The 16,253-nt window shown below is 37.5% G+C and overlaps 1 protein-coding gene across 2 annotated transcripts in view; it reads right to left on the bottom strand.

Moving 5' to 3' along the window:
* The window catches only part of PHYLLO (2-oxoglutarate decarboxylase/hydro-lyase/magnesium ion-binding protein), a 107,912-nt gene that overhangs the window by 77,388 nt on the left and 14,271 nt on the right, over positions 1-16,253 (bottom strand). For both annotated transcript variants that reach the window (XM_089158958.1, XM_089158959.1), the window contains exons 6-14: positions 12,509-12,613; positions 9,648-9,716; positions 7,244-7,312; positions 6,421-6,525; positions 6,124-6,318; positions 5,743-5,841; positions 3,515-4,081; positions 1,766-1,990; positions 908-1,210 (exon numbers count right to left, since the gene is read on the bottom strand). In XM_089158958.1, coding sequence (XP_089015084.1) covers positions 908-1,210; positions 1,766-1,990; positions 3,515-4,081; positions 5,743-5,841; positions 6,124-6,318; positions 6,421-6,525; positions 7,244-7,312; positions 9,648-9,716; positions 12,509-12,613 — 1,737 coding nt within the window. The remainder of the gene's footprint in view (positions 1-907; positions 1,211-1,765; positions 1,991-3,514; positions 4,082-5,742; positions 5,842-6,123; positions 6,319-6,420; positions 6,526-7,243; positions 7,313-9,647; positions 9,717-12,508; positions 12,614-16,253) is intronic.

Here is a 16,253-nt window from a genome sequence, read left to right as displayed (position 1 = left end):
AAAAGGGAAAGCGAATCCAGGTAAGGATCTTTCCCTTGTCAATTAAACTGAATTGATATATTTGAAGAATTACCAACATGTGCCTTTCCCCGACTTCATCCCAATAGAGTGGCATCCAACACGCCCTCCCATAAGGAACATAGTTATTGGTGGGGGTTCAGTCCGTTAGCTGGTATTTGTTTAGTCATTCAGACAGTGACTGGCGTTTTTAGCTATGCATCACACACCTAATGTGGATCCAGCTTTCAACAGCGTAGAAGAAGTTATAACTGAAGCTATCAGACAAAGAATCTTTGCCATTACCGCCAACCTCGTTTACTAGGGGGGCTTCATCTGTTAATCTGTTACTAGCCTGCCTCTGTTCATCAAAGACTGCTAATGGAACTCTATATTTATTGAAGCTTATTGTTGAATCCCAGGATATGAATCTTTCTCTACTTTGATTCTAATGGCCAATCTTGATAAGGTTTGTTCTTCGTATAGCTCCCCCCACCCTCCTTTCCTTTTTAGGGTGTTTGGTAATGAACTTTTTATTTAGGTGTCCCTGGCAGAATGTAAATGGACATGTCATTTAATGTGGTATCGGCATCCGGAAAATTGGCCATTGAGTGCACTCATAAGAATGGATGGTAGTACTCATGTTAGAAGATATAAAGGTCTATGGCATATACAAAAAGTGAAATGAAAAGAAGATGGTGAGCAAAGTTATGAACTGCTTTGGGATAACAACATTGCTTGGACAACTGAATGGCACAAGGGCAGAGAAGCAATATCCAGTTAACCCCATTTAGCTGTGTTAATGTTGAGTTTTATCAGTACAAACCAAAAGAGCAACCAAAAATTGTATGGATGAAAGTCTAGATTTATCAAGAGTTTAAGACCACGCAAATAAAACTTACGTACTTACCCGCTTATTACATCCCACTGCAAATCCAATAGCTGTGCTAAGCAACCCATCAATACCACTTGCCCCTCTATTACCAGCCACTCGTACTCCCCTGAATCGAGTGCCAAGGCTTGACATGCTAGGTGCATTACCAGATGCAGGTTTCACCCAACCTTGCCCATACATGTTGCAATCACGTATGACCATGCCGTTTCCAACAAATAAAGCAGCATCATCGGCCAGGGCTTCCGTTGTAACTCGTACAACATACGGCTCTGTCAATGAGCAGCCAGAATAAATTTGAAACAAGACTTCTTCTGCAACCTATAACAGAAGATCCATAAATATCGTACAGTATACATCATTTTATCAAGCATTTTTTTAGTAAATTCCTATGAAATATTCCAAGAATTTGGCACATTGAATTAGAAGGCAATGGGAGCTCAGAACTTGATCTGGCACTGAGAATACATGAAACACACTGAGAGCTCAAGCGAAAAGGAGCTAGCCCACTTTCCTGTAGAGAATACATGCCAACATCCAAATTTTTACAGCAGTCACCCTTCAGTATAAGTGTGTGTATGTGTTTGGTTTATCATATGTCTTACCCCAAAATACCCCATAACCATCAGTAAGCTGCAATGTGTGGCATAGCACATAGAAACTGTCCTCTAGATGGCATTGAATGAAGTGATAAAAGAAGGAAGTCCGATTATGCGATGAAAAAGAAGATAGTGATTTTTCCCAATAAATAACAAAGAGAAAGTGAAAATACAATATCCATAAGATTAAAGGAAATCACAACTGGAGCAACAACTGGAAGAAAAAAGGTAGCCAACACAAAATGTAACAAACAAGATAATCAGCTGAGGTTTTTACCATTTTATCTATTATTTGAAGATATTGACTCCATTTACTAGGTTTTCTGGGCAATTGAGTTCTGACTAAAGTATCTGCAAATTCATATATGGAACTTTGAATTCTGTGAGTAACAATATGAGAAGGATCATGACGATAAGGATGCTTATCAACCAAAATATATGAACGAGTTGAGCCGTCCTCCAGCATTTGAGCAACACGTTTGCTGGTTATCTTGCTACCAATCTGTTGATATTGCAAAACAAAAACATATTCAACAAACTAGAAACTACATTATTTATCAAGCAGGAAGGACAGAAGAAAGCATTGATACAGTTCCAGACAAAGAATAAAAATAAAATAATCATCGGTAGTAACATGAACAGCATTATCAACATTAATCCCACACTTTTCACATGTATAAACAAGCAATAGCATGTTGGCAACATGTCTAGGCAAAATTAGAGTGGGTTATGGGCAAAACAATCGGAGTTGCACCAAAGAGTTAGGTCATCATGTCCAGAATGAAAATCAATCTTAACTATCAGGTATCAATTCTAAAAATGATCAAGGTAAGGATCATTTAAGTCTCTTAAAGAGTTTATTCTGAATGATATTAATAAACAATGTGTTGCTAACTTGTTATCAAGTGTGTTAAGTGTCCTAAGAGTTTATTTCATATCATATTAATAAAAAAGGCTGTACCATGTTCTGGTTGACTGTTTTGGTGGGTTTTAGGTGGTTTTGGGTCTTATTTTTTTTTTTGAACAACCTAATTTGAAGCCAACAAACACAATGGCAATGTTATTTTTAACTAAAACATAACTCAAATAGGTGTTCTTGATTAGCACATGCCCGACTGTATGTAGACGAAACTGGATCATGTACTTTCACAAATGTAAACACGGATATACAAGAGAATACTGAAACTTCCATTAAAATGCAAGAACACATACAAGATCAAATAGAATTCAAGAAGTCATAAGTCAGTACTCAGTTACAATGAACAAGCTACAACTCCACAAGACACCATCAATCATACTTGTCATAACATTAAGTAACATGAATTAGCGAGACCTAGGCTAATAGAAGCTGCTATGTTGGCCTGGGTCAATCCCACTGTATGTCCTCAGACCCAACACTTGCTATGTGCCATGTATGCATCCCATGACATAGAAGCTAAGAAGTATCAAATATGATTGGACACCACCCCCATGTATGTGTCATCATCGGGATACTGAAAGTAACTGATAAGCTCCCAGGGTCAAAGGGGTGCACACATATCAAACAGAGGGGGCACAGGGGATCATTCCCAAACTGAACATACATATGGAAGGGCTGAGTCACCTAGGCCTACATGTAAAGTTAGAGTGAGCTAGTTTCGATTGTAAGAAGGAATGGAGGGAGGAAAGGAGGCGGCAAGAAATTAGTAAGTAAAGAAAGGGAAAGCTTAGCTCTGTGATAGAAGAGAGGAAGTGAAGAACAGAGGTCCACGGCTGCTGCAAATTCAGTGGAGGTCATCTAATCAATGAAATTCTACGTATGGCATTTCATTTTTTATTTGCAGAAAAATTTAGCTTAAATTCATATTTCACAAGTAATTCATAAGACTACTATTTTTTAAATTCTTGTTCAAAGTTAGACCAACTTAATTTTTTCTTTTTTCTCCCCCCTCCCCCCACCCCTTCTTTTGGGATGTGGGGAGAAATTTCTTTTTTTCTTTGTGGAGATTTGGGGGGTGGGGGACGGAGTTTGTGTAGATATATGTACCTGAATAATTGTATCAGGCTTGATCCAAGCCCTGACTGAATCTGAGAGCAGTGCATGGTCCAGGTTATCAATATACAGAAAATTCTCTTTAACATCAGCGAAGGAAGTTAAGGCTTTCCGCAGTCGAAGGCCAGATTGAATGTCAGCTGCAACTGGCCAAGAAAGGTGTTCTGCCAAGAGAAGTGCAGCCCACAGCTCATCTTCTGTGTGGATGGCTCCAAGCAGTAAAAGCCCTTGGCCAGCATGCTTTATCACTTCCATAACTTCTAAAATTTCCCCAGAGAGGCCATTGCATGTGTTAAACTGCTTCATACTGATATACTTAGTGAAAGGTTCCACTCGTGACATCCAGAATTCTAGTCCTTTCAAGCAGTTTGATGCCCACTCCCTGGGAGAACCTTCCAGGGGCTCTCTAAAAGGACAATTAATATGTACAGGACCTTGCGGTGCATGGGTTGCAAAATATACAGCAGAGTCAACTGTTGTAAGTACCATCCTAGCAGGAATATGATCAGTGGGTGGAGGAAGACTGAAGAATTTCCTCACGTAGGAGCCGAAATGATTAACCTATGTTATAAAAAAGAGAACATATGATAAGTATATGAAATACAGAACATAAACTCACAAGCACATGCATGAATTACCCCAAATAATTAGACAGGACGATCATATAGAATGTAGAATCATAACCCAGACTTACATATTCTACATCTGCAAAACCTTTTATGGTTCCAGTCAACTACTAGATAGCTATCCAAAGATGGTCAGTAATGATGCTGGATTCAAGACAGATTGGAAGATAAAGTGGAGCAGAAATGAATCCGTAATGTTAACAAACTCATCATCCACGTAACTGCCCTACTCTCTAGAGATGTCATAATAGCCTACCAAAAAAATTACCTTCAAAAACTGAGTGCCTATTAAGCCACTTCAATTATAAAATCTACAAGAATTTCCATATCAACAGGCAAATTAAGGTCAAACCATTTGAATTGTCCACACACCCAACACCTAAAATTGTATCTGTACTCTACTGATCAACTAAACCAAATATACACGAATCCCCAAATCACTCCTTCTCCATTATTGTTTCCTTTTCAACCCACTTTGAAAAGTCTAGCAGATAAAAACAATCTGAGAATACATGAAATCATCAAACAGTTTCTTTAATCAAACCATGCTAGCAATGAGAAAGCCACTAAGGTATCCTTTACCTCATATAAAGATTTTTAACCGCTGTGTGGTCACCTCATAAGTTGATCTCCCCTACTTAATTGGAGTTGTTGCATCAGTTCACATCTTAATTGTTGCCATTCAAGTTCAACCACCCAAAAAATTTTACTAGACATTGCCAAACCAGTCATCCTACTTTGGTGTAATACTGAGTTCCCATGATGCCAGTAGGCCCAAAACAGTGAAAATTTTGCAAAGCAAGTACCAAGCCAGGTTGCTTGTGGAAAGGGAAGACCCTTGGTTAGGAATAATTCAAGTAGGCATTCAGGTTTGAGAGGTAGAGTGATGAAGTCTGAGTGCAGTTTAATGGGTGTAATACAGCTGAGTTCATTCAGTAAGTGAACTAAACAAGAAGGAATTTCTTTACATTCTTCTCGAGCTCTGTTTTGCCACTGAATTGCAGGGTGCATGTGTGTGATGTGGTGGCAACCATAGGAGGTGGTTACAGGGTATTGCCGTAAACATCAAGGGCTAACCAGGGTCTGTAATTATAAAATATGACACTTTCACAGTAAGATGTATATTAACTAAAAATAACATTCACCATCGCAATGAAAATATTAATACAATATTCAAACAATAACATTAAAACATTCATGGACATCTAATTTAACAATGTAAATAATATTTCTATGTATGTTGCACGTTAACACCAAGTGGTTCAGACTCCCAAGGAGCAGGCTTGTTCTTGTCTCATTGGTTTGGCTTTTGTCCTTGCTGCAGCCCTCCTCCCCTTCTTCTTGATGGTTGGAAGAGGAAACAAAATGCACAAGAAACAGAGACTGGATAGTGCAGAAACAGCCATTAAAATTTTTCATTAGAGTATGTTAATAATCATGAGAGAACACGGTATCCCTCTGCGACTTGAAGTTGAAATGGTGTAAGCCAATGAAACCTATCACAATACTAATGCTCACGCAATAACTACAAATTTGACTGGTAAGTTTAACTAGTCCTCCACAAAACAGAAACAAGTAAATCATTGAGTCCAAAACCTGGTTGATGGCTTGGTTTGCTCCAGCATCTAAAAGCTCTGGTGGCCGATCAGCTGTGAGCAACAAGAGTGGTAAGAAATCTTGACTAGCTTCAACAACCTGCAGATGATAACCTGTTATATTATGCAGATTATGGATCAAAGTCACAGCAGAAATGTTACACTATGCCCAGGGATAGCTATCATGATTCTATATGGTTCACCAAGTAAAGAAATTAACATCTTAAAAATTTCGTATGCATGGAAAAAAATTTGAAACCACCCAATTGCCCAATGATAGGTTGAGCTAAAGAGGTTATTAGCACCATGCACAGGATATCACAGCCTGCAGTATATTATATAACTCCAATCTACATTAAGTCAGTACAGTAAGATATCTCACGGCTGGAAGAAGATTTGAGACAGCAGTGCCTGATGATGTTATGACCACTGCAGGCCTGTAAGATCCTCTTGCATAGCCAACAGCATGAAATGCGAGGGCTCGCTCATCAAAACATGAAATACAAGTTGTAAGGGGATGGCTGGAAGCAGCAACTGCAAGAGGAGATGATCTTGATCCAGGTGCTATACAGAAGTACTGAAACAGAAGATTCAAGAAAAGGCAGAGAAATATTGCAATGAAACGAACCTTGATGACTGAGACCAAAAGATACGAAATCACATGAAAATTAAAACTCACTGTTAAACCAAGTCGAGTGCATTCTTCAATTATAAGTGAGGACCAAACAGCATTAATATTAGCACAATCTTGCACTGAGCAATGTGAATTACTCAATCTTTCAGGCTGCAAAGGAAATATTGACAAATCTGAGTCTTCAACAGGCTAGCCAATACATTCTCAACCAAGAATTTAGCAATCATAAATGACACAAAGTTTAATGTTGCCTCTGTTACTTTTAATGTCCAATATCTTCATGCCTATGTAACCAACTATAATGAGAACAAACTTCTTAGAAACCTCTTTCACATTTTCATCAAAAAACCAGACATTTAAAATTGTCTGTTTCCTCATACACAAGGAACTGAAGAAGCTCCAAAATCGCTTTCTGTTTTCGGACAACAGAATGGAATCTTGGGCTACACATCGCCAGACAAATGGAATTTTATTTTTTGTGATAATATCTTCAAAATTCATATATGGACACATTGCAAATAGATATTACAAATAGAAAATAAATAAATAAATAAATATATATATATATATATATACACACACACACACATATATACACACTCTAATTAATCATTTTTTGGAAAACACTATGAGTTCACTGAGCAAAGATATAACAAGCAAAAAAATGAAGCTCAGATTTCCTTTTCAAGCTTATGTCTCTCTTATTCAATGTAACACCATAGATTACTCTAAGGTAAAAGATTTACATTGGTATGACTTAAACTACATATCGAGATGATATTTAGATTTTCGACTGCAGATCAGTTAAACTGATATTACATAATTGATTTATACTCCTTAGTATACTCTATGGCTGTAGATATGGTACCAAGTTACAAGTAAAAGCCATGGTCATGGAAAGCCTCAAATAGAACTGACGAGAAGTCGGAGCCTTTTCCTGCAAGAAAAAGAAATATCAAAGCATTAATAAAGACAAGATTGATGAGTATTTCTATCCAATCTGATTCCAAGTTGGCAATAGACATTATTAATGGGAGAATCCAAGGCCATGGACAGTCCAACCTTTAAAAGGGAAATAATACACACAATGGTTGTTCTTCATGCAAGGGAATTTATCCATGTGTGGAGGGAGCAAAATTAGCAAGCCAATTTCATGATTGGCATCCAGCTAACACAGAGCCAAGGGAGTGGGCACTACTGAGCGCATTAATGTGTGAAATCTTAGGGCATAAAGCATGCATTTTACACACTTAGAGTGGAGCTAACTTGGGTTTTATGTTGTTTTTGCAGATTTTAGGATTTTTCAAGATTTAAGCAATATTTGGAGTTTTGGGTATGAAACATACAATTTTACACATCAAGAGGTCTGTTCAAATTCTCAAGTGTGAAAATGAGTCTGATCTAGAGCATGATAAGCTAGAGATGTGATTATGGGTCAACTCCAAAATATTTTAGAAATAAAGAAGCCAATTTTTATCTACGGCTAAGATTAGTAGGATTTTTACTTTTATTTTACTTTATTGTAATTGAAAAATGTATGGGACCCACAAGTAGTCAAAGATTAGGGTTTTCTATTTTTTTCTATAGATTTTCTAGAAGATTTTATTTTATTAGATTTTATTTCTTTTCCTTAATTATTTTCTCTCTCTCTCCCCACTTTCTATTTTGTTTACTTTATTATTTTCTTAATAACCCATTTTCTTTTGCTAATAAAATAGATGTATTTTATTTTCTCTCTCTTCTCCCTCTCTCTCTCTCTCTCTCTCTCTCCCCTTTGATTTTCCAACAAAATTCGGGTTTCTTTATTTGTTTTTTTTTCCTATTACCACTATCTCCTATAAATATACCCTCCCCTCTTAGACCTAGTTTCACACTTCCTTTCTCTTTAGTTTTTTAGTTGGCCATATACTTTCTTCTCTTTAATTTATTTAAGTTTTCTCTAGTTTTTTGATTGCTTGGTGGGATCCTAGTTTCTAGATTGAATGTTTAGGTTAAATTTTTCTATGTAATGCAAGGAATATTGAAGTTGTTTAGTTTTTTTTATGCAAGTGTGTTTCCTTTCTTTCGGACTATGCAATTTCAATTTCAACTTCGAGTTCAAGCTTCAAATTTCAAGTTTCAATTTTCAAGAGGATTCGTTTTTCCTAGGTCTAGCAATTGCAGATTTGGATCATTCCAGATTTGGTTGTTAGGGTTGGTTGAAATTTGAATTGATTGTTCAAGTATTATTCTTTGTCATTCAAAATTCAAAGTTGCAAGTAGCCTTCGTCAGTAATCATCTCCACCCCCCCCCCTCCATTCCCACTTTTGTCTACCCCTCCATATTCTTAACTTAAGATTTATTTTTCAGCATTTATTTATTGTTCTCCTTTCCCCCTAGGTCCTTGATCAAAGATGCCTACAGTTGTGCCTCTCTTTGGTTAAGGTTTCATTTTTCCGTTTATTGCTTTGTTATTCACTTTCTTCATTTTCTTGTCTTTAATATCTGTTCCTCCTGATTGGTGGACTGTAAGCTATGGCAAAGGGTCCACGGTCAAAGTTATCATAATTATACTCCCCTTCCCTCGATCCAGAGCTGATACTCAGATCACTTACCTTTTATTTATTTATTTATTGTTCGCATTTTTTTATTCATACCTTTTATTTATGTGTTTTTTTATTTATTTATTAAATGATGAATGGTTAGGTTATGTTGTTTTATTTTTAGTCTCAATTCGATCGCATTAGATGTATGTGTTAGGACCGCTAATTTAGTTTAATTAATTAGTTAAAAAATTTGAATCATTGCACTCTCACATTACCATTAAGATGTTAAATTCTTAAGTGGCATATCTCCTTAAGATCGACCCGTTAGCTACACGATATTGTGCGCTTCTGGTTACTTTTATTTTGCAAACAGGCACCTAGTGATTTTCCAGGGGAGCTAGTGGATCTTATTCAGAAGGACACATAAGCTCAGATTTACTTAAGAATGTGATGGGTTTTGGGTTTCCCCCCCCCCCCGGGTGAGGGGGAAGGCCCCTTTTTATGGAATCTTTCCCCAATTGGAATTCTAGTAGACTGTCTTTTCCATATCCCCCTCCCTTTTTCTAATACAAAAACAACCATTTATCCAAAAAAATAAAGACAGTGGCTCCTGTTACAGAATATCACCAATAAAGATTAAATGTGTAACAAGGTAGCCATATTTAGAAAGAAACAGCAAAAGCATCCAACAGCACAACCTTTAAATAAATGTCAATGAATAAAACAGTAACAGAGACAGAGAATACCAATAGAACAGAATCTGAGCTGGTATCAGTTGATTCAGTTCCACCCAATGAACGAACATCCATGTGGACCTGCATTGACTACACTTCTGAATGCAGAACCAAAACTAAACAATTGAACAAATAAGTAAACAGTCATCATTTCAATTTAGCATCCACCGCAACCACAGATATACTTCAGGAAATTCTCACATAAGCAAATATTTACATATTCTTCAAAATGATTACCTTTTACTTCAAAAGCAAAAACTAGGGACTTCAATTAAGGCATAAAAGGCAACCATGCAGGATAAATGAAGCAGACTCTTATGGATTTCAAAAGCTCAGCTCAAATTTATATTTTTGAAGTACCCAATTTCAACTACTCAACCTCTAGGCTGGGGTCTCATGAGGCCTGGAGATCCCATCCTCATGAGACCCCAGCCTTTTCCACGAGTATCAACCTCACAAGTCACAGCCTAAAATTTTTTGGTCATCTAGCACATTTAAGCTTTCGAAAAAATTCAAGCACCATCATCCTGAAATGGTGCTCATGAGCATATAACATGTGAAGCAAATTTTCTCTTATATAAACAGATAAAGGTAAATGGTTCCAAATGACGACAAAACAGACATTAAGAACAATAGCTGAACTAAAGGTTCCAAGGTTCAAGAACTAGTGGTAGAAGGTAGACGGTCACAAACTGGAATCTAGATTACAGAAACAAGCAAATCCATCTAGAGTTGTACAATTCAAAAACAAGAGTAACCAGACATAAGGATGTCTCCAGAATTCCTCTGCTCTACTTTGGCTAGAGGTTTTGACATTCTGCAGCCCAATGTCATGGCGGGAACTTTCTAGATTTTCTTTTTTAATATTAAATCTTTCAGTAAGTGTTAGATATCCTTATTGATTGTTCAGAACTATATGTCAATGTCAGAGCTTTCTGTTGACTGGACAGTTAGGTCTATTTAGAGCCTCCTCCATTGGGGGATGAAATAAATCAAATGAGCTTTTATGTTGGTTGGATGATATAAGAACCCAAGCAGACAATCACAGGCTTCTTAAAATGTTACAAAGAGGCATTGGTCACTGGATGTTATGCAACTATTTGAAGAAACAAAGGTCAGTTCTGAATTTGATTCCATGAAGTCAAGCCAACTGCACTTATGCCAAAAGAAGGAAAGCAATGTAAAGGTTTTCCCAAATAAACATAACAGCCCCAGGAAATAAATGACAAATTTGCAGAACAACTCCATTTTTCTTGGCCCATTATACACCATAATCAACAAGGTGTTGCCTAGGTATGCACCTTGGTCACCTATGCAGCTGTTGCCTATGAATTCAAGCCCCCTTCAATATCTCAGGTTTTGTAGGGGTATGAAGCCCATCACCACCATAGTTGTCAAGGCATTGCCTACATGTCCAGTTGGCCTTTTTTAAAAGGGTGCCCTGGTGGCATGGACAACATGTTGTTGCTGTGTCTTTTTATTTTTTCATTTATGAAAACACATCCACATAGCCTTGTCTCACCTAGATGCCATGACAAAACCATGGAATATACCCTACAAAGAATGGCACGTCCTTGTTATGCTATATTTCAATTCTAATAAAGGGAAGGTACACCATACTGGAGGGGACCAGGCATTAACTTCAAACACTGCAGAGATAAAAGATGCGAAGCAAAGGCAGCTCAAAGGGCATTGGTAACCTTACTCTTAGAGTCTTAGTCCAAATAATAAAACCATTATATTTTCAAAAAGAAATCGAAAAAAGAAAAGAAAAAAAAAAGAAGCAAGAAAAGCACAAGTTAAGTCTCACATGGGAGAGTGAAGCCTCTCAATAGACTGATTTCTTTCACTTAGATCAGTGGCATTGCGGAAATCTTATGGACAATGATGTAAGGTGAAGTTCAGCTCTCTTAGCTCTTAATTTGACTCCATTTCAACTGACAAACAATAATGCTCAAAAAAAGAAGATGATTTCATACTGCTATCCCACTTAGGGAGCCATTTAAGAAAACCTAAACCCCAAAACTAAAAAAACAACAGGTTCAACTCTCCAAACAAACTAAATAGTAATTAGAAGTGCCAGTAGGAATAAAATGAATCATTACCAAAGGAAAATACAGGGAACACCTGAATCCCATGATATAGAAAAAAACAGAGAAGAACAGCAAAATAAGATACAGTTTACAAGACACTGCCCATATGTAGCAGGAAGGCATTGACCTGTAAAATAAAAGTGCCACTATAGGGTCAGGCCATTTCAAGACTCTGTAAGAAGGATGAAAGAAGAATTGCTTCTGGGTGTGCTGTGTCACTTTGTACAATAACATGAACATCTCAATTCTCAACAAAATCTGTATTGGAGACTGCACCATGTGGCACCCTCAGGGACATTTAACAGAATTAGAAGTACCCAAGCTCATCATCTTGCACTGTATTAACATGCTTTTAACTCTGGGAACAGATGGATCAGCATCAAGGAATCTATCCTCTTTTCTGTTTGTGGTACTCATGTACTTCTAAACTTAATGTAGAAAGCACAGATTAGTATTGGTAATGACTAATCCAGAGAATGGCGAATACCATTACTGATATTGTCTATGAGTTAGAACTTAGAAGAAACGTAAAACATCCAAGATATTCTGCGTGTTTTTCCACCCATCCCCATTTACCTTTTTGGGCCTCATCTCTCTTTTGCTCATTGTACTTTCATGCAAAACAAAAACCAGCTAATTATTTTCCTAGGGATCAAGAAATTAAATTATAGCTAAGATATACAGGATCTAGTAACGTATTGCATCGGATTACTTCAAAATTCAGTATCCAAAGAAAGACTTTGACTGGGTATAACAAAAGATAATAGTCAAAATGAATACCGTTTGAACATTTTGCAGCTTTGTCAAGCTATAGTTTCTACTCTGGATAAAGCTTATCCAAATGTGGTATGAAGACTCTAAAGATGATGAAACACAGAAAATGGCCTGCAGGAGGATTACATCAAAATCAATAGCAGCATGCCTTTGTAAATTCAAAAATAAATAAATAAATAAAGGTTAGAAATGCAAATTGTTGGATAATGAGGCATGAAAAAGGAACTCAATTAAAAATTGGTAGGACTTATTTTTGGTATTCTTGAATTATCAATTTTTTGCCATTCAATATCACATGCATTGGTTCCATTGTTTCACTAGCTCAGAATATGAAGGCACATCATTGGGATTGTTCCATAATTGATTAGATGCCTAATTTGATCACAGTAAAGAATTGTTATTGAAGAGGCCCAAGGAGCTGATTTCTTATGTGAATGAATGTGGAAGTTCACATATAGAAATTGTTGGCCCACGGACACCATAGGACCATCACAACAACACAAGCCTTATTCCAACTAAATGGGGTCGCCTACGTGGACCCATGCCTTCCAATCAGATCTATTGAGGCCGTACTAGGTACAAGGCCTAAGACATGCATATCTTTTTCTCACCACCTCTCCTAAGGTCATTTTAGGTATGCCCCGAGCTCTTCTATTTCCTTCAATCAAGATGAAATCACTAGTCCATATTGAACATGGCCGTCCCACCTCAAATGACTTTCTTGTAGCTTTCCATTTATTAGAGCTACCACAAACCAGCTGTAATGTGATCCTTCCTTTATCTTCCTTAGTTTTGCCACTCATCCATCTTGACCCTCATTTCCACTACATTGAGTTTATGATGTAAGTGTTTCCAGGGGTAGCGTAGCTGGGATTTCTTTCCCAAACCCTACAGCCCCTAATTGACCCAGGGGTATTTTGGTCATTCTGGCAATTTTCATGGAGTCCAAGGTTAGGGTGTCATTGGGTCCAGCATGTTATTAGAAGCCCATATCTACTTTGGTTTTTTATTTGGGTCAATATTTTGTGAGTTATTGAAGAGTCCTTGTTGGGGTATGGTATGATCCCTAGGTTGTGAATCAATACAAGACATTAAAATAAGAGAAAAAGTGAGAGAGAGAGAGAGAGAGAGAGAGAGAGAAAGACATGCTTATCATCTGACACAATACAACACAAACCGATACTTAATTCCCTGACAAATCCTTTGTTCTCATAATCACAAGAAACTAGCTTACATGTAAATCCAGTTGCATGGAATAAAGAATGAGTATATCATCACTTTTATTATCCCACACGAAAAGGAGACACATTAATTGAGTATCTGTTTCTCATCCCAAGTGAAAGAGGAATCACCCCATACCCAAATTCCATGAACTGAATTCACAAAAACAATTAAGATCGAAAGTAATATTTCTTTCGCAGGAGGGAGGGACTAGTCCTGGAGTTGCAGAAGGGACAACGCAGGAGTGGTATGGGAGACAGTGGTGGTGGAGGTGGTTAAAAGAGAGAGAAGCAGCATTAGTGGGAAAGAAAAGAGAGAGGCAGTTGTGGTGCTGGTGTGCTACAGTGTCAAACTTCAAACTTCATGGATATCCCAAAGAACCTTCTACTTTGATGTCATGAAGAATATTTAGGAATTGAGCTTTTGTCTATGTTACACAGGACCACTGACAATTCTATTCTTATACTCATGTCACAACAAGTACACTTGTTATCCACTCATTGCCTTGTGGTTTAGTCTCATTTCATACTTGGAATACTTAAGTAGCATAGTTCAAATCACTAAGCGACCCAAGGCATTGCAGGGAAGTCAAAGATGAAGCAACACCAAGAAGGTGCCATCCGAACAAAAAAATTTACCCAAAACCAACCTCAATGGGAAAAAGAAGAAAGGGGCTGGGGGGGGGGAGAATAATAAAAGGAAAGGGAAAAGAGTGGGGGAAGGCCGGAAGCAATGCAGGGCCTAACTGTTGGAATATTAAGAGACTGAATAGAAGAATTGTGAAATCCCAGGATACCACAATAATCCTGCCGATGCAGATCTGAGAATGGTCTCTTACGCTGAGGTTTCACAGGAGGGAAATTAGAGGAATAGGAAGAGGAAGAAGAGGGAAGTAGAGACAGGGGAAGGAAACCTCACAATCAAATAACACTCGGCTTGTATCTATTTAATCTGAAATTGCATACTAACACGAGCTGTCTAAAGGAAATAAAACACATATCCTAGTTGAGATACAAAACTCAAAACAACATTTAAACCAAATTCTAACTGACTCTTATGTAGGAATACTGATACTAAACAAATAAAAGTCTAGAAATTAAAACTGGACTAACTTTTTAATTAAGTCCAACTCTTGTTTGACCAAACTCTATTGCACCGATTCTTTATGGGGTTGTACCGAAACCAACAGAACTAGTCTGTTGGTTGAGTCCTATTAGGAGTTTTGGTTCATGTAATTTTCTTTTTCTAGTTGGCCAAGTAAGGGTATTTATGTAATAGTGCTCTTTCCACTTTATTATAAATAAAAGGGTTGGGATTATACTAATCAAATTAAGTCATTCTACCACAATCAATTTTTCTCAACATGGCATCAAAACCAAAAATTGATTAGGGAAGAAACAAGAGAAGAAAAGGAAAAAAGGGAAAAGAAGAAAATCTCGATCTCTCTCTTTCTCACTGACGAAGACATACCTCCATCACCACTGCAATTGCACCAGAAAATCTCAATCGATCTCTCTTTCTCTTTCTTTCTTGCCAACGAAGACCTACCTCGATCACCACTGCTGCTGCAACCCAACACCCTCTTCTTCACTTGCTCCAGAACCTATTGCCTAAACCTGCAACTGCTCCAAAACATATCGCCCACACCATTGCTGCCCAGAAACTTCTCTCAGATCTGAAAACCCATCATTGCCTGCAACCAGAAAGGCAACAACCACCATCACCTCCTTATCACCAAGACCACCACCGCCTATTGAAGGAAGAAGAGCGCTGTTTTATGAACCCAGCCCATTGAACCATATGTCCTATGAAGATTTCTGGTTTTTGCCTTATAAGCCCCTCTTTTAACCCGTAATAACACATTAGCCCATCAATTTCTGTTTTTTGCATTCTACCCTACCACCAAAACAAAATGAAGGTGTTACTTACCATATGAACCCTTTGAATCTTATAACCCCCTAGATTTGTTTGGGTGGTCTAGCTATTCCATTCTACGACGTTTCAGTTGTTTTAAAAGGTTGAAGACTAAAGAACTTTAGACATTTTTTGACATGGCAACCACCGATGGTACTACTGCTCCCACTAGCCCCGAACATTACCCCACTCTTCCTCCTCTTTCGGTAAGATTTGATGGAACAAGTTATTTGATCTAGTCTTGATCTACATACCTAACTATTGTCCAAAGAGAACTTGTTGGATGCAGTACGGGTAACACTATCAACCTACCACCAGAGGTGTTTCTCAGGATAAATAGATCTTAAATGACTCTCTTATCAAGTTGTTCCTTTTGAATTCCATAAATCCAAATATTGTCCATGGATACCTATTACTTGATACTACAACCCAAATCTGAAAGGCTACTACAGAAACATATGGACAGCTGGGGAATGATGCACAGGTTTATGACTTGTGGAAGAAGATTCATGAGACCACCCAAAAGGAACTAATTGTGACCTAGTATTATGCTGAGTTACAATCTCTTTGACTAGAGTTGGATCATCATGGGGATTCTCACCCCACTAATTAAGAT

This window comes from Hakea prostrata, chromosome 6 (genome assembly GCF_041222555.1).
Source record: "Hakea prostrata isolate BN-2017 chromosome 6, UWA_Hpros_2, whole genome shotgun sequence".
Taxonomy (NCBI): domain Eukaryota; kingdom Viridiplantae; phylum Streptophyta; class Magnoliopsida; order Proteales; family Proteaceae; genus Hakea; species Hakea prostrata.
This window is presented reverse-complemented; position numbering and strand designations above follow the sequence as displayed.